This window comes from Typha angustifolia, chromosome 12, assembly GCF_048772165.1.
Source record: "Typha angustifolia cultivar Huaian chromosome 12, ASM4877216v1, whole genome shotgun sequence".
NCBI lineage: Eukaryota > Viridiplantae > Streptophyta > Magnoliopsida > Poales > Typhaceae > Typha > Typha angustifolia.
The window spans coordinates 3,747,287-3,765,474 of NC_133250.1; the positions used below are offsets into that span (position 1 = coordinate 3,747,287).

An 18,188-nucleotide genomic window follows, 5' to 3' on the forward strand; every position below is an offset into this window, starting at 1 on the left:
AGAGTTAATATCCCTGTCAGACAGGTTCATAAATTATAAAGTTGTGATTGACTTGATGTTTTTGACAACCCTTCCATACGAGAAAGCAACGAAGCAAGTTTCATATTCAACTTGTCCTTTCGTATATGGGTTTGAAGTTCTTGTAAGCAACAACTGCATAAAATGGATCAGAACTTGATATCCCCAGTAATCTCATTATCCCATCTAGAGGTGATCTATTGGCCTTCATGGGTAATTTATTCTTGATTACCTCTGGGTGTGTAAATCCTTCAATGCAAGAGAAGTATTGTATAACCAACTGTATCCGGCTATAGTCAGTTCCATCCCTCCATGCACTGATAGCCTTTTCGTAGAATAGCCTATTGCTGAAGCTTACAATGAATATGCCTCCAGGTTTCAGCACTCTAAAGACGTCAGCAAAAACCTACAATAAGAAATTTTGATAACAATTTTAGAACAATTCTTAGGGTATTAATGACATCCTATTTACTAGAACGATGCTTTCAGCAAATATCTGTCAGCGATTTTTTATGAATTAATTATCCTTTGGCATAGATCTAACATTAGTTGATGATTATTACTAAAATAGATCTTTTTTTTTTCAACTTCTCCTCTTTATATGTATATCTATCTATACATTTATCAAATATATGCTTCTGAGAAATTTTTTTAACACACTATACAAAAATTCTTCTCAAATTTATTAGGCAAATAGGTGTAGTAGACCTATTTTGCAGAAAAAAGGTAAACTATGATTCAACTTTGCCATCGGATACTCTGCAGCCATGGTTGCAGGAAATTCCTAGACTAAGCATGTTTACTATCTGCAGTAAATTCCTGCGGTGGAGACTGCAGAGGATCCTCTGGTTTTCTAGTCAGGAGATGCGTTACCTTCTCCGGCCACCGCAGATACTGCACGCTCACAGTGCAGAGAACCGCATCAAAACTGCAACTCTCCATCTGCAGCTCCTGCTCAAGATTTAAATCCTTAACGAAGAAGTAATCCAGCCTAGAATTCTTGGCAAGCTCCTGCGCGTTGAGCCCATGCCCCACGACCCTCCCGTACTCCACCTCCGGCGGCAGGTGGCTCACCCACGAGCTCATGAGGTCCAACACGTCGTTACCGGGTCGTAGCCGATCCCGATAAAGATCTGTCAGGGCCACGATGAAGCCGTCGTCTACGTGTGTCACGAAGCGGGGGGTGAAGTAGAATTCACGGTCCGGGAGAGTGTTCAGCTTAGTCCGGCCTTCCGGGGAGAGGACCAGGCGCTTTATCTTGCCGGAGGAGGAGGGAGTGTTGGGGGTGAAGAAGGATGCTGAGATGTTTGGGGGGGGTTTGGAGTGTAGAGAGGAGTGGGGTGAAGATTTCGGCCATGGCCTACAAGATGGGCAAGAGGAAAGCATGGGTGTGGAAGACTTGCGAGGTTTGGTGTTATCCTTGGTTTGGTTAAGTGTTTGTGGCGTTAAATTGTGGGAGGGATGACTGTCAATTTAGGTCCATGTTATTTTCTATGGAGGAAATGGCTTAGGATCCACTATGGTTTGACTCGAAATAGATTATCAAGTTCATCAACATCAAAATTCAAGCCCGCTTTATTTATTTATGTTTTTGATAATCATCCATTCGTAGGCTAGGTATATATATACTCACGAGAAACGGATCAATATAGGCTTAAATCATGCTTATATATATCCCCCTTTAGTGGAAAATTATCAAATATCAATTCCAATATCTATAGAAGGGTTGATCTAATGCCCTCTTTTGTGGGCCAATAGGACCTAACGACTAGGCTATAATGGTTGCTCATAGTTCTGCTCATTTGTTAAACAATGAGAGGTTGAAGCTGATGTTAGCTGTTATAAACCAAATCTGGAATGACCCGTCCATAGCATGATTATGAAAATTTAGATGGTAGTAGCCTCACAAGATAAGGTTCTAATGGCTTTAGTTTCACGTCAATTGGATGTTTGGATGGAAAGATATAATTACATTAGTAGAGCGAGGTTAGAATGGGGCAGAATAGTAAATATTCGACGTTGCGGCGGTCCACAGAGGGTGCGGACGGCTAAGGGTGGTGGTGGACGGCCGTAGGATAGGGTGGCTACTGGAGGTGATGATGGCTATGGGTTGGAGGTAGAATTAAGGTTTCTAACTTAGATCTACTCCTAAAAAGATAACGACGATCTAATGACTAGGATAAAAGATAAGGACGATAAGTAAATACAAGGTAAATAAACTTAACTCAATATTCTTTCCATTCAATTCCATGCCTAAACAAAGAAACCCAACCCCTTTATATATAGAGGTCAGGTATAATGAGTCATACTCGGACTAGCCCAAAAGGCTTATATGACATAAACTAGGACATGCTTTAAAGGCTTACATGACTTAATTGAACTTATCTTAGTGGCTTATATGATTTAATTAGACTTGTCTTAAGTGCTTACATAAGAGATAAACATGACTTAGTTAAATTAGCCTTCCTTATCCTTCTCGGAATGATTTTCATTCCACTATAGATAGAGTTCAAATTTGAAGAAATCTTGAATACAAAAGTTGTAGATCAGGACGTCTTCGATCTTCTCCGAGTGGTTCCATAATATTTAGTTGTTTGTGGAATATCCTTCAAATATTTTTCTGAAATTGTGTAGAGTTGAATTAGTTAACTGACAAATTCTAACCTAATAAGACTTTAATTAAAGCAAATAAATAGATAAGATAACTAGACTCAATCGTATTAGGGGCTGCCACGCACAGAAACACCTGTGCTCACAAAATCTATCACAAAATAAATCATATTGTCATCAAATTAAACATATTAACATATCAATATCTAAATCCACCACAATCATATTAAACATCTACATAATCTAGCTTGTTACGGACCGACGAAAGATGATCCACAATAAGGGAGTGTATGCTTTGATTAGGGTGAATAATGGTAGATATAGAGGGTGGTAGGAGGGATAATGGTGGTGGTGGTGGTGGTGAGGAAGATGACGAGTAGTGATGGCGATGATGAAGGGAGATTAATTTATTTCTACTCTTAGGTTATCTTATTCTTACTCCTAAGATAAACTCAAGGCTAGAATGCTTTCTCAATGCTTAGATACTTAACAAGGTGCCCAACCCCTCTATATATTGTAAGTTACAATGCGTCCTACTAGGACCAGCCCTAAAGGCTGACACGACTCGAATTAGGATTTGCCTTAAAGACTTACATGACTTAATTGGACTTGCCTTAAAGGCTTACTTGACTTAACTAGACTTGTCTTAAGAGCTGGCATGACTTATTTCGATTTGCTTTAATGGCTCACATGACTAAACTAGACTTGCCTAAAAAAAGGCTTAAATAATGAAACAATTAAAAGATAAATAGACTTAATCAATCGAGCCCAATGTCCCTGTGAATTGATCCGATTAGATCCGAATCACATCACTTCACCATGTTTCTGACTGCCTTGTCCTCAAGGTGAGAATTCTGGGAAGCACTACATCAACTCAAACTCAGACTCCCAAGTTGGATCTCCCATTGGTCCATTGGAACACTCAACTTGTACTTGCATGGTCAATCTTCCATCTACCCGAATCCTTCTCTTGGCTAGAACCCGAAGTGGCATGGGCTCTTAGTCATCTGTGACTGGATCGGGTATGTTGGCCGCACCAACTGTCTCGCTACAACTTGGGCTTGCAAAACTAGAACATGGAACACTAGGTGCACCCGTGAGTCATTTGGAAGATCAAGTCAGTAAGCCACCTCGCCTACCTGTTCAATCACTTGGTGCGGCCCAAAGTACCTATGTGCTAGCTTTTGGTTCATGATGGGTCAACTCGAGGTTTGGCGATAGGGCTGGAGTTTGATGTAGACCGAATCTCTTACTGTGAATGTTCGATCCTGGTGTCACCGATTGTAGATCTACTTCATCCGGTTTTGTGCAACCGCCAAGTTGGCTTTCAACTATCGAATCTGAGCATCCCTATCCACAAGAGTTTCCTCGATGTTCGTGCATTTTATCCGTCGAGTCGGTGCGTACGAGACCAAGGTAGGAGGCGACCTACCATAAACTGCCTCAAATGACATGATGTCTATGGTTGAGTGGTGTGTAGGCTCACGCTGCCCATAGTAAGAAGTGGAGCCACCGCCTTGGCTGTTTTCCGGCGTAGCACCGTATGTATTGCTCCAAACACCGATTCAAAACCTCTATCTGCTCATCCGTCTGTGGATGGTATGCCGAGCTCATCTTGATTAAGGACTAAATTGCAAAATCAAACAATTCTAATTAAGCTAAGGGGTTTTGGCCCCTATTTTGCTAACTCGAGACGATTGGGTTGGCACAACTCGTATCATTCCACCATGCATCCGTCACCTTAACCTCACGGTGTGAAATTCGAGAAGCGGTCGGTGGCTTTGAACTCCAATTAACAAGTTGACTCATCCACTGGTTTGCCTAGCCACTTGACTAGTAATTCTATCTCCAACCTAGTACCATATCATTAGCGTTTAGCCAATGCCCAAACTCATATAGGTCATCCTTCGTCCATGGTGGGCTCAGGTATAGTTCCCCCGATGGTTGATTCTATTCCTATTCGACCCTTAAAGAGTGAGACATGGAAAACTGGGTGGAGCCAGGTTCCCTTTGGCAATTGCAACCGGTAAGCTAATTTACTCTACAATCCGTCACGGCTCAGAAAACCTAAAATTCAGCTTTTAGTTCTAGATCGACTGTAATGTGACTTAACACAAACCATCTAATCCATTTCGGATTCCTTCTCACGTTGGCTCTTGTCGTATGTTTGCTTCATTCAGTTCTGGGTTACCGCTATATGGGTCTTCAACCTCCATAGCACTTCATCAAGATCCCTTAGTTCTAGATCAACTTCTGTTTGATCCAAAGCCATGAGTTGACCGTACACATGTAACACCTATGGAATGCTCATGTATATTGCCTCAAATGGAGTCATCCCTGTATTTGAATGGTGCGGCGTGTTGTATGACTATTCAGCCTAGGGTAGGAATTTGATCCAATCTTTGGGCCGATCTGGCACAAAGTAGTGGATGTACTAGTGCAGCCAACGATTTACTACCTCGATAGGATGAACTAAGTGTGAGCTTGGCTCCTTATAAAGCTCCTTATAACATGAAGACTTCATTCTAGAATTAGCTAATGAATATTCAGGCACGACTATAAACAATGTACTTAGGCATACCATGTAGCCGAGCCACTTCTCGCATAGAAATTCCAGCATCTTGTTTTGCTAAAAACAGATGTGCTAATATTGCAAAGTAATCGTTGCTCACAACTGAGGGCACGATTTTTCTTCTCGATGGTCTAGAGTTTGTAGATGATGACCCTCCTACTAGGGAAGGTCCGAAGGACGAGTACAAAGTGCTATTTGGTGGTAGTGAAGGAGAATCAAGAGGAGATGGCGGCAGAAATCTCGTTACATGCATACACGGGCACGATGGCGACGTGTACACTATGGATGGAAGGAGAGATCAAATGAACCATTGTCCAAATCTTAGTGGATACGAGAGTACTCATAACTTCCTAGACAAGAGGTTGTTGAGGAATAGGCTTGTAGGTGGAGCCGACGATGGGGTTTGACGTGATGATAGGTGATGGCACGGCTCTTTAAGTTGAGGGTGTTTACTGTCAGGTGCTCGGGCGAGTGCAAGGCTTCGTTTGGACTTATGAAGGTCGATGGGAAGAAATATGTAACAACCCAGAATTTTAAAACATAAATAAATAAATAGAAATATACATTTAGATAATGAGAAATTTTCTTTTATCTTTTATATATAAGGATTTTTATTAAATTAAATTAAATTTTTAGGTATATCTTTAAGATATTAGAATCCTTATTCTAATAGGACTCTTAATATATTTTTTAACTATAAAAAAAGGGGGCCTAGAAGAAAACCCTAGAGGAAATTTTAAGAGAGTAGTTAGGGCAGCACTGTAGCGGTGCTACATTACGAGAATAGGAAAAAAAGAGAGATTTTTCTTGAGAGAGATTAGAGAGAAAAAGAAAAAAAATAAAAAAGATGAAAACGTGTATATAGAAGAGAACAGAGAGAAGACAATAGATGGAAAAGAAGAGCTTATTATACCAAAGAGAAGAAAAGGAAATAGAAGACAATCATAGAGCACTTTGGAATCCGTGCAGATTATAATTAGGATGCGAAAATCAAACTATTTTGGATTGAGCGGAAGGCAAATTTTGACTCATACTTTCTTAAATTTTTATTATACAAAAATAGAATTGATGAATTGGAAATATCTCTTTATATTTATTCTTATCCTGTTTAATTTTATGAGATAAGAAATTTTACAATATGATGATAACAATTATGTGGGAAATTAATAAATTCGTTGTTTTAAGGATTTTCAATAAAGAATTAGAGATATTAATATTTTTTATTTTATAGAAAATTCAGATTTATTATTCTTGGAATAAAAAAAAAATTATTGTTTATTATTTTCATATTTCTGAAAAATATTTAATATTTATTTCTATTGCAGAAAATAAGATATAAATTAGGAATATTTCAATTCTAATGAATTTTGGATTTCTGAAAATAATAAATATTTTACAGAAAATAAGATATAATTGGAAGTATTTCAATTTAAATAAATTTCAGATTTCTGAAAATAATTAATATTTATTTTTATTGTAGAAGATAAGATATAAATTGGAAGTATTTCAATTTAAATGGATTTCAGATTTCTAAAAAGTTATTTATTATTATATTTTATTTTTGGAAAATAACAGAGGAAATCTTTATGCTAATATATTTTATTTTCTCTAAATAAAATATAAGAGATCTCTATTTCTGAGAAGACAATCACAAATAAAATATTATTTTGAAATGTGGAATTTTACAAGATCAAATATTAGATTATTATTTATTCATATTTTTATATATATATTTGGAATTTTGGATTTTTCGTGCATATATGGTATTTAGAAGAATTGAGAATTTTAATGATTGAGAAATTTGATACTTAAAATTCCTAATGAATCGGTGTATAGTTGAACACTGATAAAAGTGAGATCTTGAACCAAATTTATTTTCAAGAAGATAAGTCTAGGAAAAAGATTCTTGGAATGTAACGTTGCGACGTGCTATTAAGTGATTCTTGCGAGATTAGGGAAACTTTTTTTGGATTTTTGTCTTAGTGACTCTAATTTTACACAGCGGCTAGTGGAAAGGTCGGTAGGGCATTGTAGAGTACCTACAGTGAGCCTAGACGGATTGACTATCTAGAAAATTCTCAAGTGTCATCCTGATGGTGACTAGGTAGTGCGATGTGACCTTGGGTCAAAGTACCCATGAATGAGACAATATGACATTTTATTAGTTTTGACAAGTTTCCATGATAATACACTTTTGGCAAAGATCAACTCCTTTTATATTGATTTATTCAAATTGAGATATTATGAATGATTTATGATTTGATTTCTATGATAGTACACTTTTAGCGGACATTGATTCGTTTTATATTAATTTACTCAAATTGTGTTAACATAAATGATTTCTAGTTTAATTTCCATGATAGTACACTTTCAATAGAGATTAATTCATTTTATATTGATTTATTCAAAATGAGTAAATGTGAATAATTTATGATTCTAATTAGCATATATGGATTTTGAAATTCAGTATAAGAGACAAGATCCAAGATGGCTTATATATATTATTATTATTCTTTTTTTGCTACTATATGTATTACATGTTGATATTTGTCATTAGAATTATTATTAGTAGAGTGAGTTACTTGTTGTGCGTTTAGCTCATGAGGACTTACTATTTTGCAAGAATTTAAAACGCCGCTTAGTGAGGACTCTAAAGGCTGAGTATTATTTCTGCTATATCAATCTATTTTAGGATTTGATTATTAGTTGGGCTTTCATATTTTCTTCGTATTTTATCTTAGAGATTCGTGGCTATCATGTTCTCAGATCGGGGCGTAACAAATATGTGCATGAGTGTGAAACTTGTCAACGAGTCAAGGCAAAAGCAACCAAACCAATAGGGCTACTACAACCACTTCCTATACCTGAGCAAATCTAGGAAGACAGTTTGTGGTTCTAGTAGTGGTAGATTGAGCACATACTTTTCGTCACAACAGAAGCATAGCTCCTTAGAGCGTCACTCTTACACCTAAGCAGGTGTGGGAGTCTATCTAGGGTGTCTAAGTGGATGCTTCACATCATTAGAGAGCCTCAAGGGAGCTCTTGGGCTAGTAGCAACCATTGGTGTCCTCCAATTGTTTGTGTTGTTCTTAGTGGTTGCAACGTTCTCGACAATTGTAGTTTGGCTGGCCGGTTTGGCGCATCTCCTGTCTAGTCCACAATGCTCTCTGGTGCAACCTTAACTCGATGTGCTTCTCCTCCATAACTAGTGTGTCCTCCACCATCTCCTCCATGGTACTCGACCTTAGGGCCTTGACGTCAACATGGATATCTCTGCAAAGACTTGAGAGGAAGTCGCTACGTTATTGAAGAATGGACTATGGATGTGCTTGAACTCTTCCATGTACACCTTCACATCGTATTTTGGCATACGTTGCTAAGCATGGCATGGAAGTTGCTGTACTCAATTACACAAGGCCTTGGAGTGAGGTAGACAGTACTCTTAGGACGAGAGGGGATGATCAAACATAAGGGAAGGGAGGTGATGGTGTTAACCACAGTCGAGGATGAAGCTCAGCAAGAGAGAGGAAGGTTGCACGAGAGGGGAAGCTGGGGAGAAGGGCCTTGCAACAAAGCTAATTGGTTCAATATTCATTCAATAAACAAAATGTGGTTAGCACCTGTTACGAGCCACTAGAGATGACCCTATCCACCAGGATTTCCTTGATGTCCCTGCATTCTATTTGTCGAGTCATTACGTAGGAGACCAAGGTAGAGGGCAGCCTATTGTAAACTGCCTCAAACATTGTGGTTTCTCTGGCTAAGTGGTGGGCAGTGTTGTAGGCCCATTCTGCTAATGGTAAAAATTGGAGTCACTGCCTTGGCTGCTCTCCGACGTAGCACCGTACGTATTGCCTCCAGACACTGGTTTAAGATCTCTGTTTGCCCGTCTGTTTGTGGATGGTATGCCCAACTCATCCGGAATGTCATGCACTATAGACGAAAGAATTCTTACTAGAACTTACTAGTGAACACCGGTTCTCGGTCGGACATAATAGATCGTGGTATCCTGTCAAGTTTAGCCACGTTGAGAACGAAGACCTCTACGACCTTTCATGCAGTGTACGGGTGGGCGAGAGCTAAGAAGTGTGCATACATGGAGAAGCGGTCGACCACCAGCATGATAACCGATCGCCCTTGGATGGTCGGTTGGCCTTAAATGAAGACCATTGAAATATCTTCGAATATTTGCTCGAGCACAAGAAGGGGTTAGAGAAGGCCGGCTGGTTGAGTTGAATCTACTTTGGCTCATTGGCAGACTTCACATGTGCGAATGTAGTTGTGCATGTCTTTCTTCATGCCGGTCCACTAGCAATTGAGGCATAGTCGCTTGTGGGTCCAAAAGATGCCCTCATGGCCCGCGAGGGGTGAGTCGTGGAAGTGGCTAATCAAGCCAATCCGCAAGTCTGCATTATTTGGGATTAGGATCTGGTCCCCCTAGAGCACTAGTCTGTCTCTCGTGCTATACTCGATCTGACTTGATGGGTTTTGAGTCACCTGAGCCGCAAGTGCCACTAGGCTTGGTTCCTTCAAAGTGTCATCCTTGATCTAGTTTAACAAGGGGAGGTTTGGAATCAATGGGGTGGTTAGCTTGGCAACATCAAGTTGGCACGAGAGTGCCATCGGTTGTGCCATTCTATGAACCCTTTTTGTAAACAAAGTCATAGTCATACCCGAGCAACTTGGAGAGCCACCTTTGTTTTGCAGGAGTGTGGATTCTTTGTCTGAGTAAGTAGGGCAGACTTCTTTGATCGATGCGCACTATGAACCACCTTCTAATCAAGTATAGGTGCCACTTACTAACAGCGTGGACCACGGCTAACATCTCTCGCTCGTACGTCGACAATTGGCGCGACCGTTGCTAGAGGGCCTTGCTCATGTAGGCTACGGGGTCGTCCTTGCATCAAAATTGTGCTGATCCCTGACCCAAATAAGTCAAACTCAACAACAAAGGTCTTGGTGAGATCTGGTAGGGCTAACACAAGCGTCTTGGTTATGGCTTGGTTGAGTTTTTCAAATGTGCATTCTGCCTTTGTAAAGTAGGGCAGTCAGTGGGGCTGCAATCTTTCCATAGCCCTGGATGAATCGACAGTAATAGCCGGTGAGGCGAGGAAGCCTCGGAGCTACTTGGGCATCTTCAACTGTGGCCAGCGCACCATGGTAGCCACCTTTGCAGGATCGGCCTCCAAACCTATGGAAGAGATGAAGTGCCCTAGGTATTCAACTTGTGGCTTCCCCCAAAGGCACTTACTTTACTTTACCTTCAGCCCGTGCACCTATAATATCTCCATGACTGTCCGTAGGTGGTGTTAGTGCTCCTCTCTCGATTGACTGTAAACGAGGATGTTATCAAATAACACCAACACATACCATCTAAAGGAGTGGGCGAAGTTGCCTTTCGATATTGGTTAGGCCAAAGGGCATTACAAGGATCGTAATGCCTGTCAGGGGTTCGAAAGGCTGTCGTGTGAACGTCGGTTGCCCCAACCCTAACCTGGTGATAGCTGGCTCTTAAATATAGCTTGGTGAATATGGTGGCAGCAGCTAACTCTATCGTCCAACATCTCTCATATCCTCAGCTCTTCAAAGACTTGATCAACCCCTTGGAGAAGTGAATCCAAATCAGCGGCTATTATGTTTTTTGGGTTCGGTTCCTTCATCTTGTAGTAACCCGGTTAGGGCTTGAAGGCTAGCTCCTAAGCCGTGAAGCCAGGTCCAATTTCCCCCTCCTTGTCTCCTCTAAGGAACATGACCATCGCAGATTGTTTTCCACACTTGTGCCCCAGAGCAAACATCTCGTCGCAGTAGAAGCACAAACCCTTGGCCCTCCCTTTCTTGATTTGTGCCAAGGTTAGCTGTCGGGAGAAGCTCTTTCGTTGCCCTCTGAAATCGATGAGAGGAGCAAGTGGTAGGGACTTACCCCTTGCAGTCGAGTGGGAGGACCAAATCCAGCATTGCTCGATGGAGCTGGCCGGGATCCTCTCCAGCCCGTAGGGCTCCTTTGCACCTTGGAGCTTCTTCGTAGCTCCTTGACCTTCTCCTCCATCATGGCCACTAAATAAAAGGCCTCCAACAATGTCCTAGGCCTCATGGCCTTGACCTCCATTTGTATGTCTAACCTGAGTCCACTGATGAAGGTGTTTTGGAGGGCTAAGTCTGACCCAGTACATGATTGCAAATTCTCTCAAACTTTTCTTGATAAGCTCGGACTGAGGTTTGTTGAGTTAGCTTAATCAAGATTGCTTGGAAGTCTTTTGTATTTAGTCTGACCAAACCAAGTACATATGGCAGATGCAAACTCATCCCAAGATGAAACCGGTTAAGTTTGTTGTGCCATTTGGAACCATCTGATCATGACACCCCTCTAACTAGAACAAATTGTTAGGATTTTCTGGTGGTCTGGGGTCCCTTGGTAGGTGAAGAACTGATTCGCTTGATAGAGCCAATCTAATGGATCAAGTCATGTGATTCAAACTTGAGCCCCTACAGATGGCCCATCTTCTTAGATGGCATGTCCTTGTTCCCCATGTGGGTCCCTTCTACAATGTGGAGGGGGGCCATTGTGGCATTGGCTCCATGACCCATTAGTTCGGACCATTGCTTGCCCTAGCTGCAGGTGCCTCGAGCTAATATCTTGCTGCGGATTCTTCAAGACATGGTCTTTGTAATGCCCCCGCCCAGTACAGGCATGTGCATGCCCATGCACCCACTCGGCACGTGCGGTGCACGCGACAGGCCTGGAGGGGCCCGTTACGCACAGATATACTCCTATGCTCAACATAATCCATCTCAAAGATAAAATCATACTATGAACCAAACAAACCTATTAACATCTAAGTACCCAAATCCATAAAAACTATACTAGATAACTACATAATCTGGTAGGACTCACACAGCCCACAACAAATCATCAAAATACAACTAAAATAGTTAAAACATGTGTATACTATATTTTGACCTATATTATACAAATCATTATCTATACTTTGGAGTACAAATATCAAATAATGGCACAGTTCATTATCTAGATAAACTATCTCTCATCTATAGTTCACCTTATTTTTGTTCTAAAATATCTTCTACTCAGGATATCTCAAGTCGCTATCACGTATCATAATATCTAGGAGCCGAGGGGTGGGTAGACAAAAAATAAAGAGTCATGAGCAAAAGGCTCAATGAATAGACCTTACACCGAATCAACAATGTCAAACAGAGAGTAAATCAAATACTGGATAATATGAATAAGAAAGAGCATCATGTCATGAATAAGTATATGAATATGTCCTCAATAATATATAAATAAAAGATAAAAGTATATAATTCTTGATAATGTATAAAAATAATCTCCATGTCATACTATCATTATAACTCTCTCAATATGACACATACGATGCATGCCGACCATGACCATGTTATCATATTAAATACAATCACATATGATGCATAATGACCACTCGATAATTAGGTATATCAGATGATAATGAAATCATAAACATTTCTCAATATCTCAATCATCAATGTTATCCTTGAATGTCGTCATCATACTAGACCACTATGCTCAGTCAATACTCGGTTCTTGATCTCATCAAACATGTCAGAAGGCTTAGAGCATACTTTGCCATCTACAAAGGGTATCTCAATCATAATTATACATTGCCATTCGCAAAGGCTATCAACATCCATCTAGACTGAGCACCCTTCTAGTTGATAGAACTATGTGAGGATAACTCGCCACATATGCTCTGGCGAATGGCATGCATCCGAATATCTACTGCACACACAAACTAACGACCTCAGACGTAAGGCCACAGGATCACGACTACGTCTAGCGATCAATCATCCACTAAGCGCGTCCTAACCCTCACACCCACTCGAGTATCCTTACGCTTTCTATTAATTATTCTATCAATTAGATTTCATGCTTTCCTTCTAATGACAGATGATATTCATTTTATTTAATACTATAACAAATCATGCAACTCAGGAATTTAGATGGTAAAGAAGCCTAGAGGAAAATGATGCAATGCAATCTCCAACCATATATCTAACACATGTATACCCCTACTAGTATATCACATGCAAACTCATGCTAGAGATCATCTCGACATAAAGTTCCAATAGTATAATCATCTTTAATCATCTCTATAAATCACCATTATACTCATATCTTAGATCAGTCTAGTCAAATGCATGATAAAATATGCTCAACTAAAATCATCTTTGGATGAGGTCATATAATCATGCTGGAGGCCAAAACATGCATTTACATAATTAGATAATAAATTGTAATTGGAGAAAGGCATTTAGGGATAAGACTCACATTTGATCAGAAGACACAAACCACGTACCCCTCCCATCCGGGAACCAAGTGTTTAACTTATCGCTAACAGGGCCCACGGGGTCTCACATAAGGGGTTCGGGATCCAAAAATATTTAAGTAACATAAAGTTAGTTATTTATCTAATTAGAATCCATTTGTGTAAAATATAATAATTTATTAAATTTTATTAAATAACTAGGTTTATAATATATATAATTATGATAACCTTATTCTAATTATATATTAGGCATATAATAATTAATCTCTTTTGATATAAAACCTTAAAAGAATAAGATATAAAATAATATAATTAAAAATACATGTACATAAAATAACTAAGTATAATTTAATTATTTAGCAATGACTACTTTTAGTTAACTAGTCACTAGTTATAAAAATAATTATTATCTGTTTATACAAAAATAATAATCATAGCTTAGATTTTATTTTATGGAAAATAATATAGATAACAGTAAGTGCTATAAATGCATTATATATATATATATATATAAGCATACATGAATATTAATGGAAACTTATGTAATTTGATTATTTTTCATAAACTACATACATTAATCTAATAATGATAATTAAGCTATAAATACCAAAATACATATACTTACAATTAATTATGTTTGTCCTACTTATGCTTAGCTTAATAATTATATTAGTGTTAAACTAATTAACTGTTTATTTAAATTTAGTGTAAATAAATAAATAATTTAAAAGAAAAGAAAAGAAAAATTTCTATTACAATGCTGGGCTGAGCCCAGCACTATAGCAAGGACAGTGCTGGGCTTGGCCCACCACTTAGCTAGTAGGGAGGAGAACAAAGAGGGGAAGAAGGAAAGAAGAGAAAGAAGAAAGAAGTAGTAAAGAAGAAGAAAAAAGAAAGAAAGAAGAAGAAGAAGAGAAGAGAATGAGGAGAAGGGAAGGGAGGAGGAGCTAGGTTGACAGGGAGGGGCTCGGCTGCTAATGGCCAACCAGTGGCCGGACTCTCGCCGGTAGCTCTATTCTGGCAAAGCCTGAGAGAGAGAGAGAGAGAGAGAGAGAGAGAGAGAGAGAGAGCTAGAAGAGCAGTAGTGCATGGTGGTCCCACGGCTTGCTGCAGCATGTGAGAAATTTCTCACCTGCTGGGCTCGACTTGGGCATGAGGCCAGCCAAACGTGGACAGTCGCGTCATGCCCAAATTAATTTTTAATTCTTTTTTTTTTTTGTGTTAGGTTGCTACAATCTTGGTGCAGGCGGTTCATGCCAAGGTCTACCCAACTTTGTTTCAGGCTAAACCCTAGCTACAGATGGCACAGTCTAAGCCATAGGCACGGGTGGTTCAAGCCAAGCTCTAGGCACTATCAAGTCAGACCAAGCCTTATCTGTTGGATGTGATGGAGTTTTAGTACGTTGAACTCCATCTCGTGCGTCTAAACCTTGCGGGTTTGGCTATTGGTGTGCACGCCTAAGGGATGGGTCCACCCCAAACCCTACGGCGTCCTCCTCTTCAATCGGTTCAGTGCTCATCGATTCGGGAGGTATGATGGCGGTGCTGATGATGAGGAAGATGATGGAGATTAATTTACTTCTACTCCTAGGTTATCTGACCCTTACTTCTAAGATAAACTCAAGGCTAAAATAATTTCTTAATGCTTAGATGGTTAATAATTTGTCAAATTGAACTCAGACTCCCAAGTTAGATCTCCCATTGGTCTATTAGACCACTCTAGTTATATATGTGCGATCACTCATCCGTCTGCCCGAATCATTCTCTTGGCTAGAACCCAAAGTGGCATGGGCTCTTGGTCATGTGTGGCTGGATTGGGAAGATTGGTCACAACAGTTTTCTCAGCTACAACTCGGGCTCACAAAACTAAAACATGAAACATTGGGTGCACCTACGAGTCATTTGAAAGATCAAGTTAGTAGGCCACTTCATGTTCCTGTTCAATCACTTGGTACAGCCCAAAGTACATATGTGCAAGCTTTTGGTTCATGATGGGTCAAACCGAGGTCTGACGGTATGGCTGGAGTTTGATGTAGACCCAATCTCCTACTACGAACATCTGATCCTAGTGTCGCTAATTGTAGATATGTTTCATCAGGTTCTTTATAGCTGCCAAGTTGGCCCTTAGCCATCGGATCTGAGCATCCCTATCCACTAGGGTTTCCTCGATGTCTGTACATTCTATTTGTCGAGTCATTGCGTAGGAGACCAAGGTAGGGGGTGGCGTACTATAAACTGCCTCAAATAGTGTGGTGTCTATGACTTAATGGTGGGTAATGTTGTAGGCCCATTTTGCCCATGGTAAGAATTTGACAAAGACAAGCAAAATACGCAGTTTGGCACAAAGATTGCGATTCTCTATTGATTGAAAAAGAAGTTACAAGATATGCCAACAACAAGAAATTTAAAGGGGCAGGATAGCCATCGACGATAAAATGAATACCATTGAACTAGTGGTACTTCAATTGCAAAGCTAACTCACTTAATGCTTCTAGATAGTTATCCTATACTCCTAAGTATGAGCATCCATAATTCTGCATCTCGGGGGGATCAAAGGTGTTGTGGGGCATTACATTTTGAAAGTAAGCCCCAACTACGTTTTGAAGGTGTTGTGGGGCATTACGTTTTGAAAGTAAGCCCTATTATTTTTGTAGGCATGTGCAAGGAAAATCCCCAACTAGTGTTGCGACGACACTAATATTGCAATCCTAAGGTTGCATCCCATTTAAGGACTCCAAAGCAGTACAATACAATAGGACCGACATTGCGAACAAAACATTCCACACCGCCTTGGCCGCTCTCTAATGTAGCACTGTAGGTATTGGTTCAAACAGTTCAAGACCTCTATCTGCTCGTTCATTTGTGGATGTCATGTCAAGCACATTCAGAATGTCATGCCCTATAGACGAAAGAATTCTTGCCAGAATTGGCTAGTGAAAATTGGATCTCTATCGGACATAATAGATCATGGTATCCAAGAACTTTAGCCACATCGCGAACGAAGACCTCTGTAACCTTCTGTGCGGTGTAGGGTTGGCCGACCGAAGAGAAGTGCGCATACTTGGAGAGGCAGTCGACAACCACCATGATAACCAATCGCCCTTGGATGGTCAATAGGCCTTCAATGAAGTTCATTGAAATATCTTCCCATATTTGCTCGGGCACGACAAGGGGTTGGATAAGGCTGGTTGGTCGAGTGGAATTTGCTTTGGCTCATTGGTGTTGCGGTTGTAGTTGTGCATGTCTTTCTTCATGCTAGTCCACCAGCAATCGAGGCCTAGTCGCTTGTGCTTACATGCTTAGATGCTTTCTCAAATACTTGCCTAGTCACTTGTGCTTACATGCTTAGATGCTTTCTCAAATACTTGCCTAGTCACTTGTGCTTACATGCTTAGATGCTTTCTCAAGGCTAGAATACTTTCTCAATGCTTAGATGCTTAACAAGGAGTCTAATCCCTTTATGTATAGAGGTCGGTTACAATGTGTCCCACTAGGACTAGCCCTAAAGGCTGACACGACTTAAATTAGGATTTGTCATAAAGGCTTATATGATTTAATTGGACTTACCTTAAAGGCTTACTTGACTACACTTGCCTTAAGGATTGTTATGACTTATTTCGAGTTGCCTTAATGGCTCACATAACTAAACTAGACTTGCCTAAAAGGTTTACATTATGAAATAATTAAAAGATAAATAGACTCGATCAATCGAGCCCAATATCCCCGTGAATTGATTCGATCAGACCCGGATCACATCAACACCCACCTCTGATTAGAGGTGGAGGAAGATTCGATCCCAACTGCGGTATAGGCATCCATGGGCACACTGTTCAGTTGGAGTTTCTAATTTTTTGAGGTGGAGATCTAATAGATTGGCTCTATCCAGCCGAACAATTCGTCATGTTCCAAGGCATGGAGCAGCACCATAAGGTTCTCCTTGCATCTTTCCACCTCGAGGATGCAGCGCTACGATGGCTTCAGTCAGCTACCACTCATCGGCCGATTGAAATGTGGGCGAAGTTTCACTATTTGGTCTACAAACGGTTTAGATCGTTGGGCTATGATGACTTTCATGCTATCTCGAAGAAGATGGTCCAGAAGACGACGTTGAGAGCCTACCATGATGAATTTGAACTAGTGTCTAGCCTATGCACACCATCATGGTTGAATATTTAGCTCATATCCACATTCATTGCCCATTTGAGGGAGGACACACAAGCCAAAGTGCAAGCACTATGACCGACAAATTTTGGGCAATGCCATAGAGGATACACTGCTCATGGAGGATAAACTTCGAGCACTTAGAGGGCACTTGAGGCAACCATGGAGTAGCAAGCTTCAACCAATTCTGACGCATGCACTTGATGGCTCGAATTACGTACGTGTAGCTAGATGGCGGCCACCTTTCCTCATTTCTAATGATGTAAAAATAGCCCTTAGGACCCCTATGCAAACTCTACACCTACCTAGGTAGAGGAGCAAAGAGCTAATGGATTGTGCTTCAGCTGTGACAAGAAGTTCACCCTAGGACACAGTTATGCATGGCCAACCAATACGGTGATGCTGATTGATGGAGAGACCGAGGAGGAGTCAAAGGGATTACCACTAGAGCATGAACTACATCATATGTATTTATATTGGGCGATGTTATATTATAATTTCATCATGTG

At 40.3% G+C, this 18,188-nt stretch overlaps 1 protein-coding gene across 1 annotated transcript; it reads right to left on the minus strand.

Annotated features, from left to right (window-relative positions):
* On the minus strand, window positions 1–1,447 carry LOC140772205 (uncharacterized). Its single transcript, XM_073114149.1, has 2 exons — window positions 892–1,447; window positions 1–424 (listed from the first exon to the last, which is right to left on the minus strand). Exons 1-2 carry the CDS (start codon window positions 1,402–1,404, stop codon window positions 107–109), a joined length of 831 nt encoding a protein of 276 aa, XP_072970250.1. The 5' UTR covers window positions 1,405–1,447; the 3' UTR covers window positions 1–106.
* Between the last annotated feature and the right edge of the window lie 16,741 nt (window positions 1,448–18,188).

Coding starts and splice junctions, on each gene's coding strand:
- LOC140772205 (XM_073114149.1), bottom strand. CDS start 1,404: ATGCTTTCCTCTTGCCCATCTTGTAGGCCATGGCCGAAATCTTCACCC. Junction 425..891: donor ATCTGCGGTGGCCGGAGAAG/GTAACGCATCTC, acceptor TTCTTATTGTAG/GTTTTTGCTGACGTCTTTAG.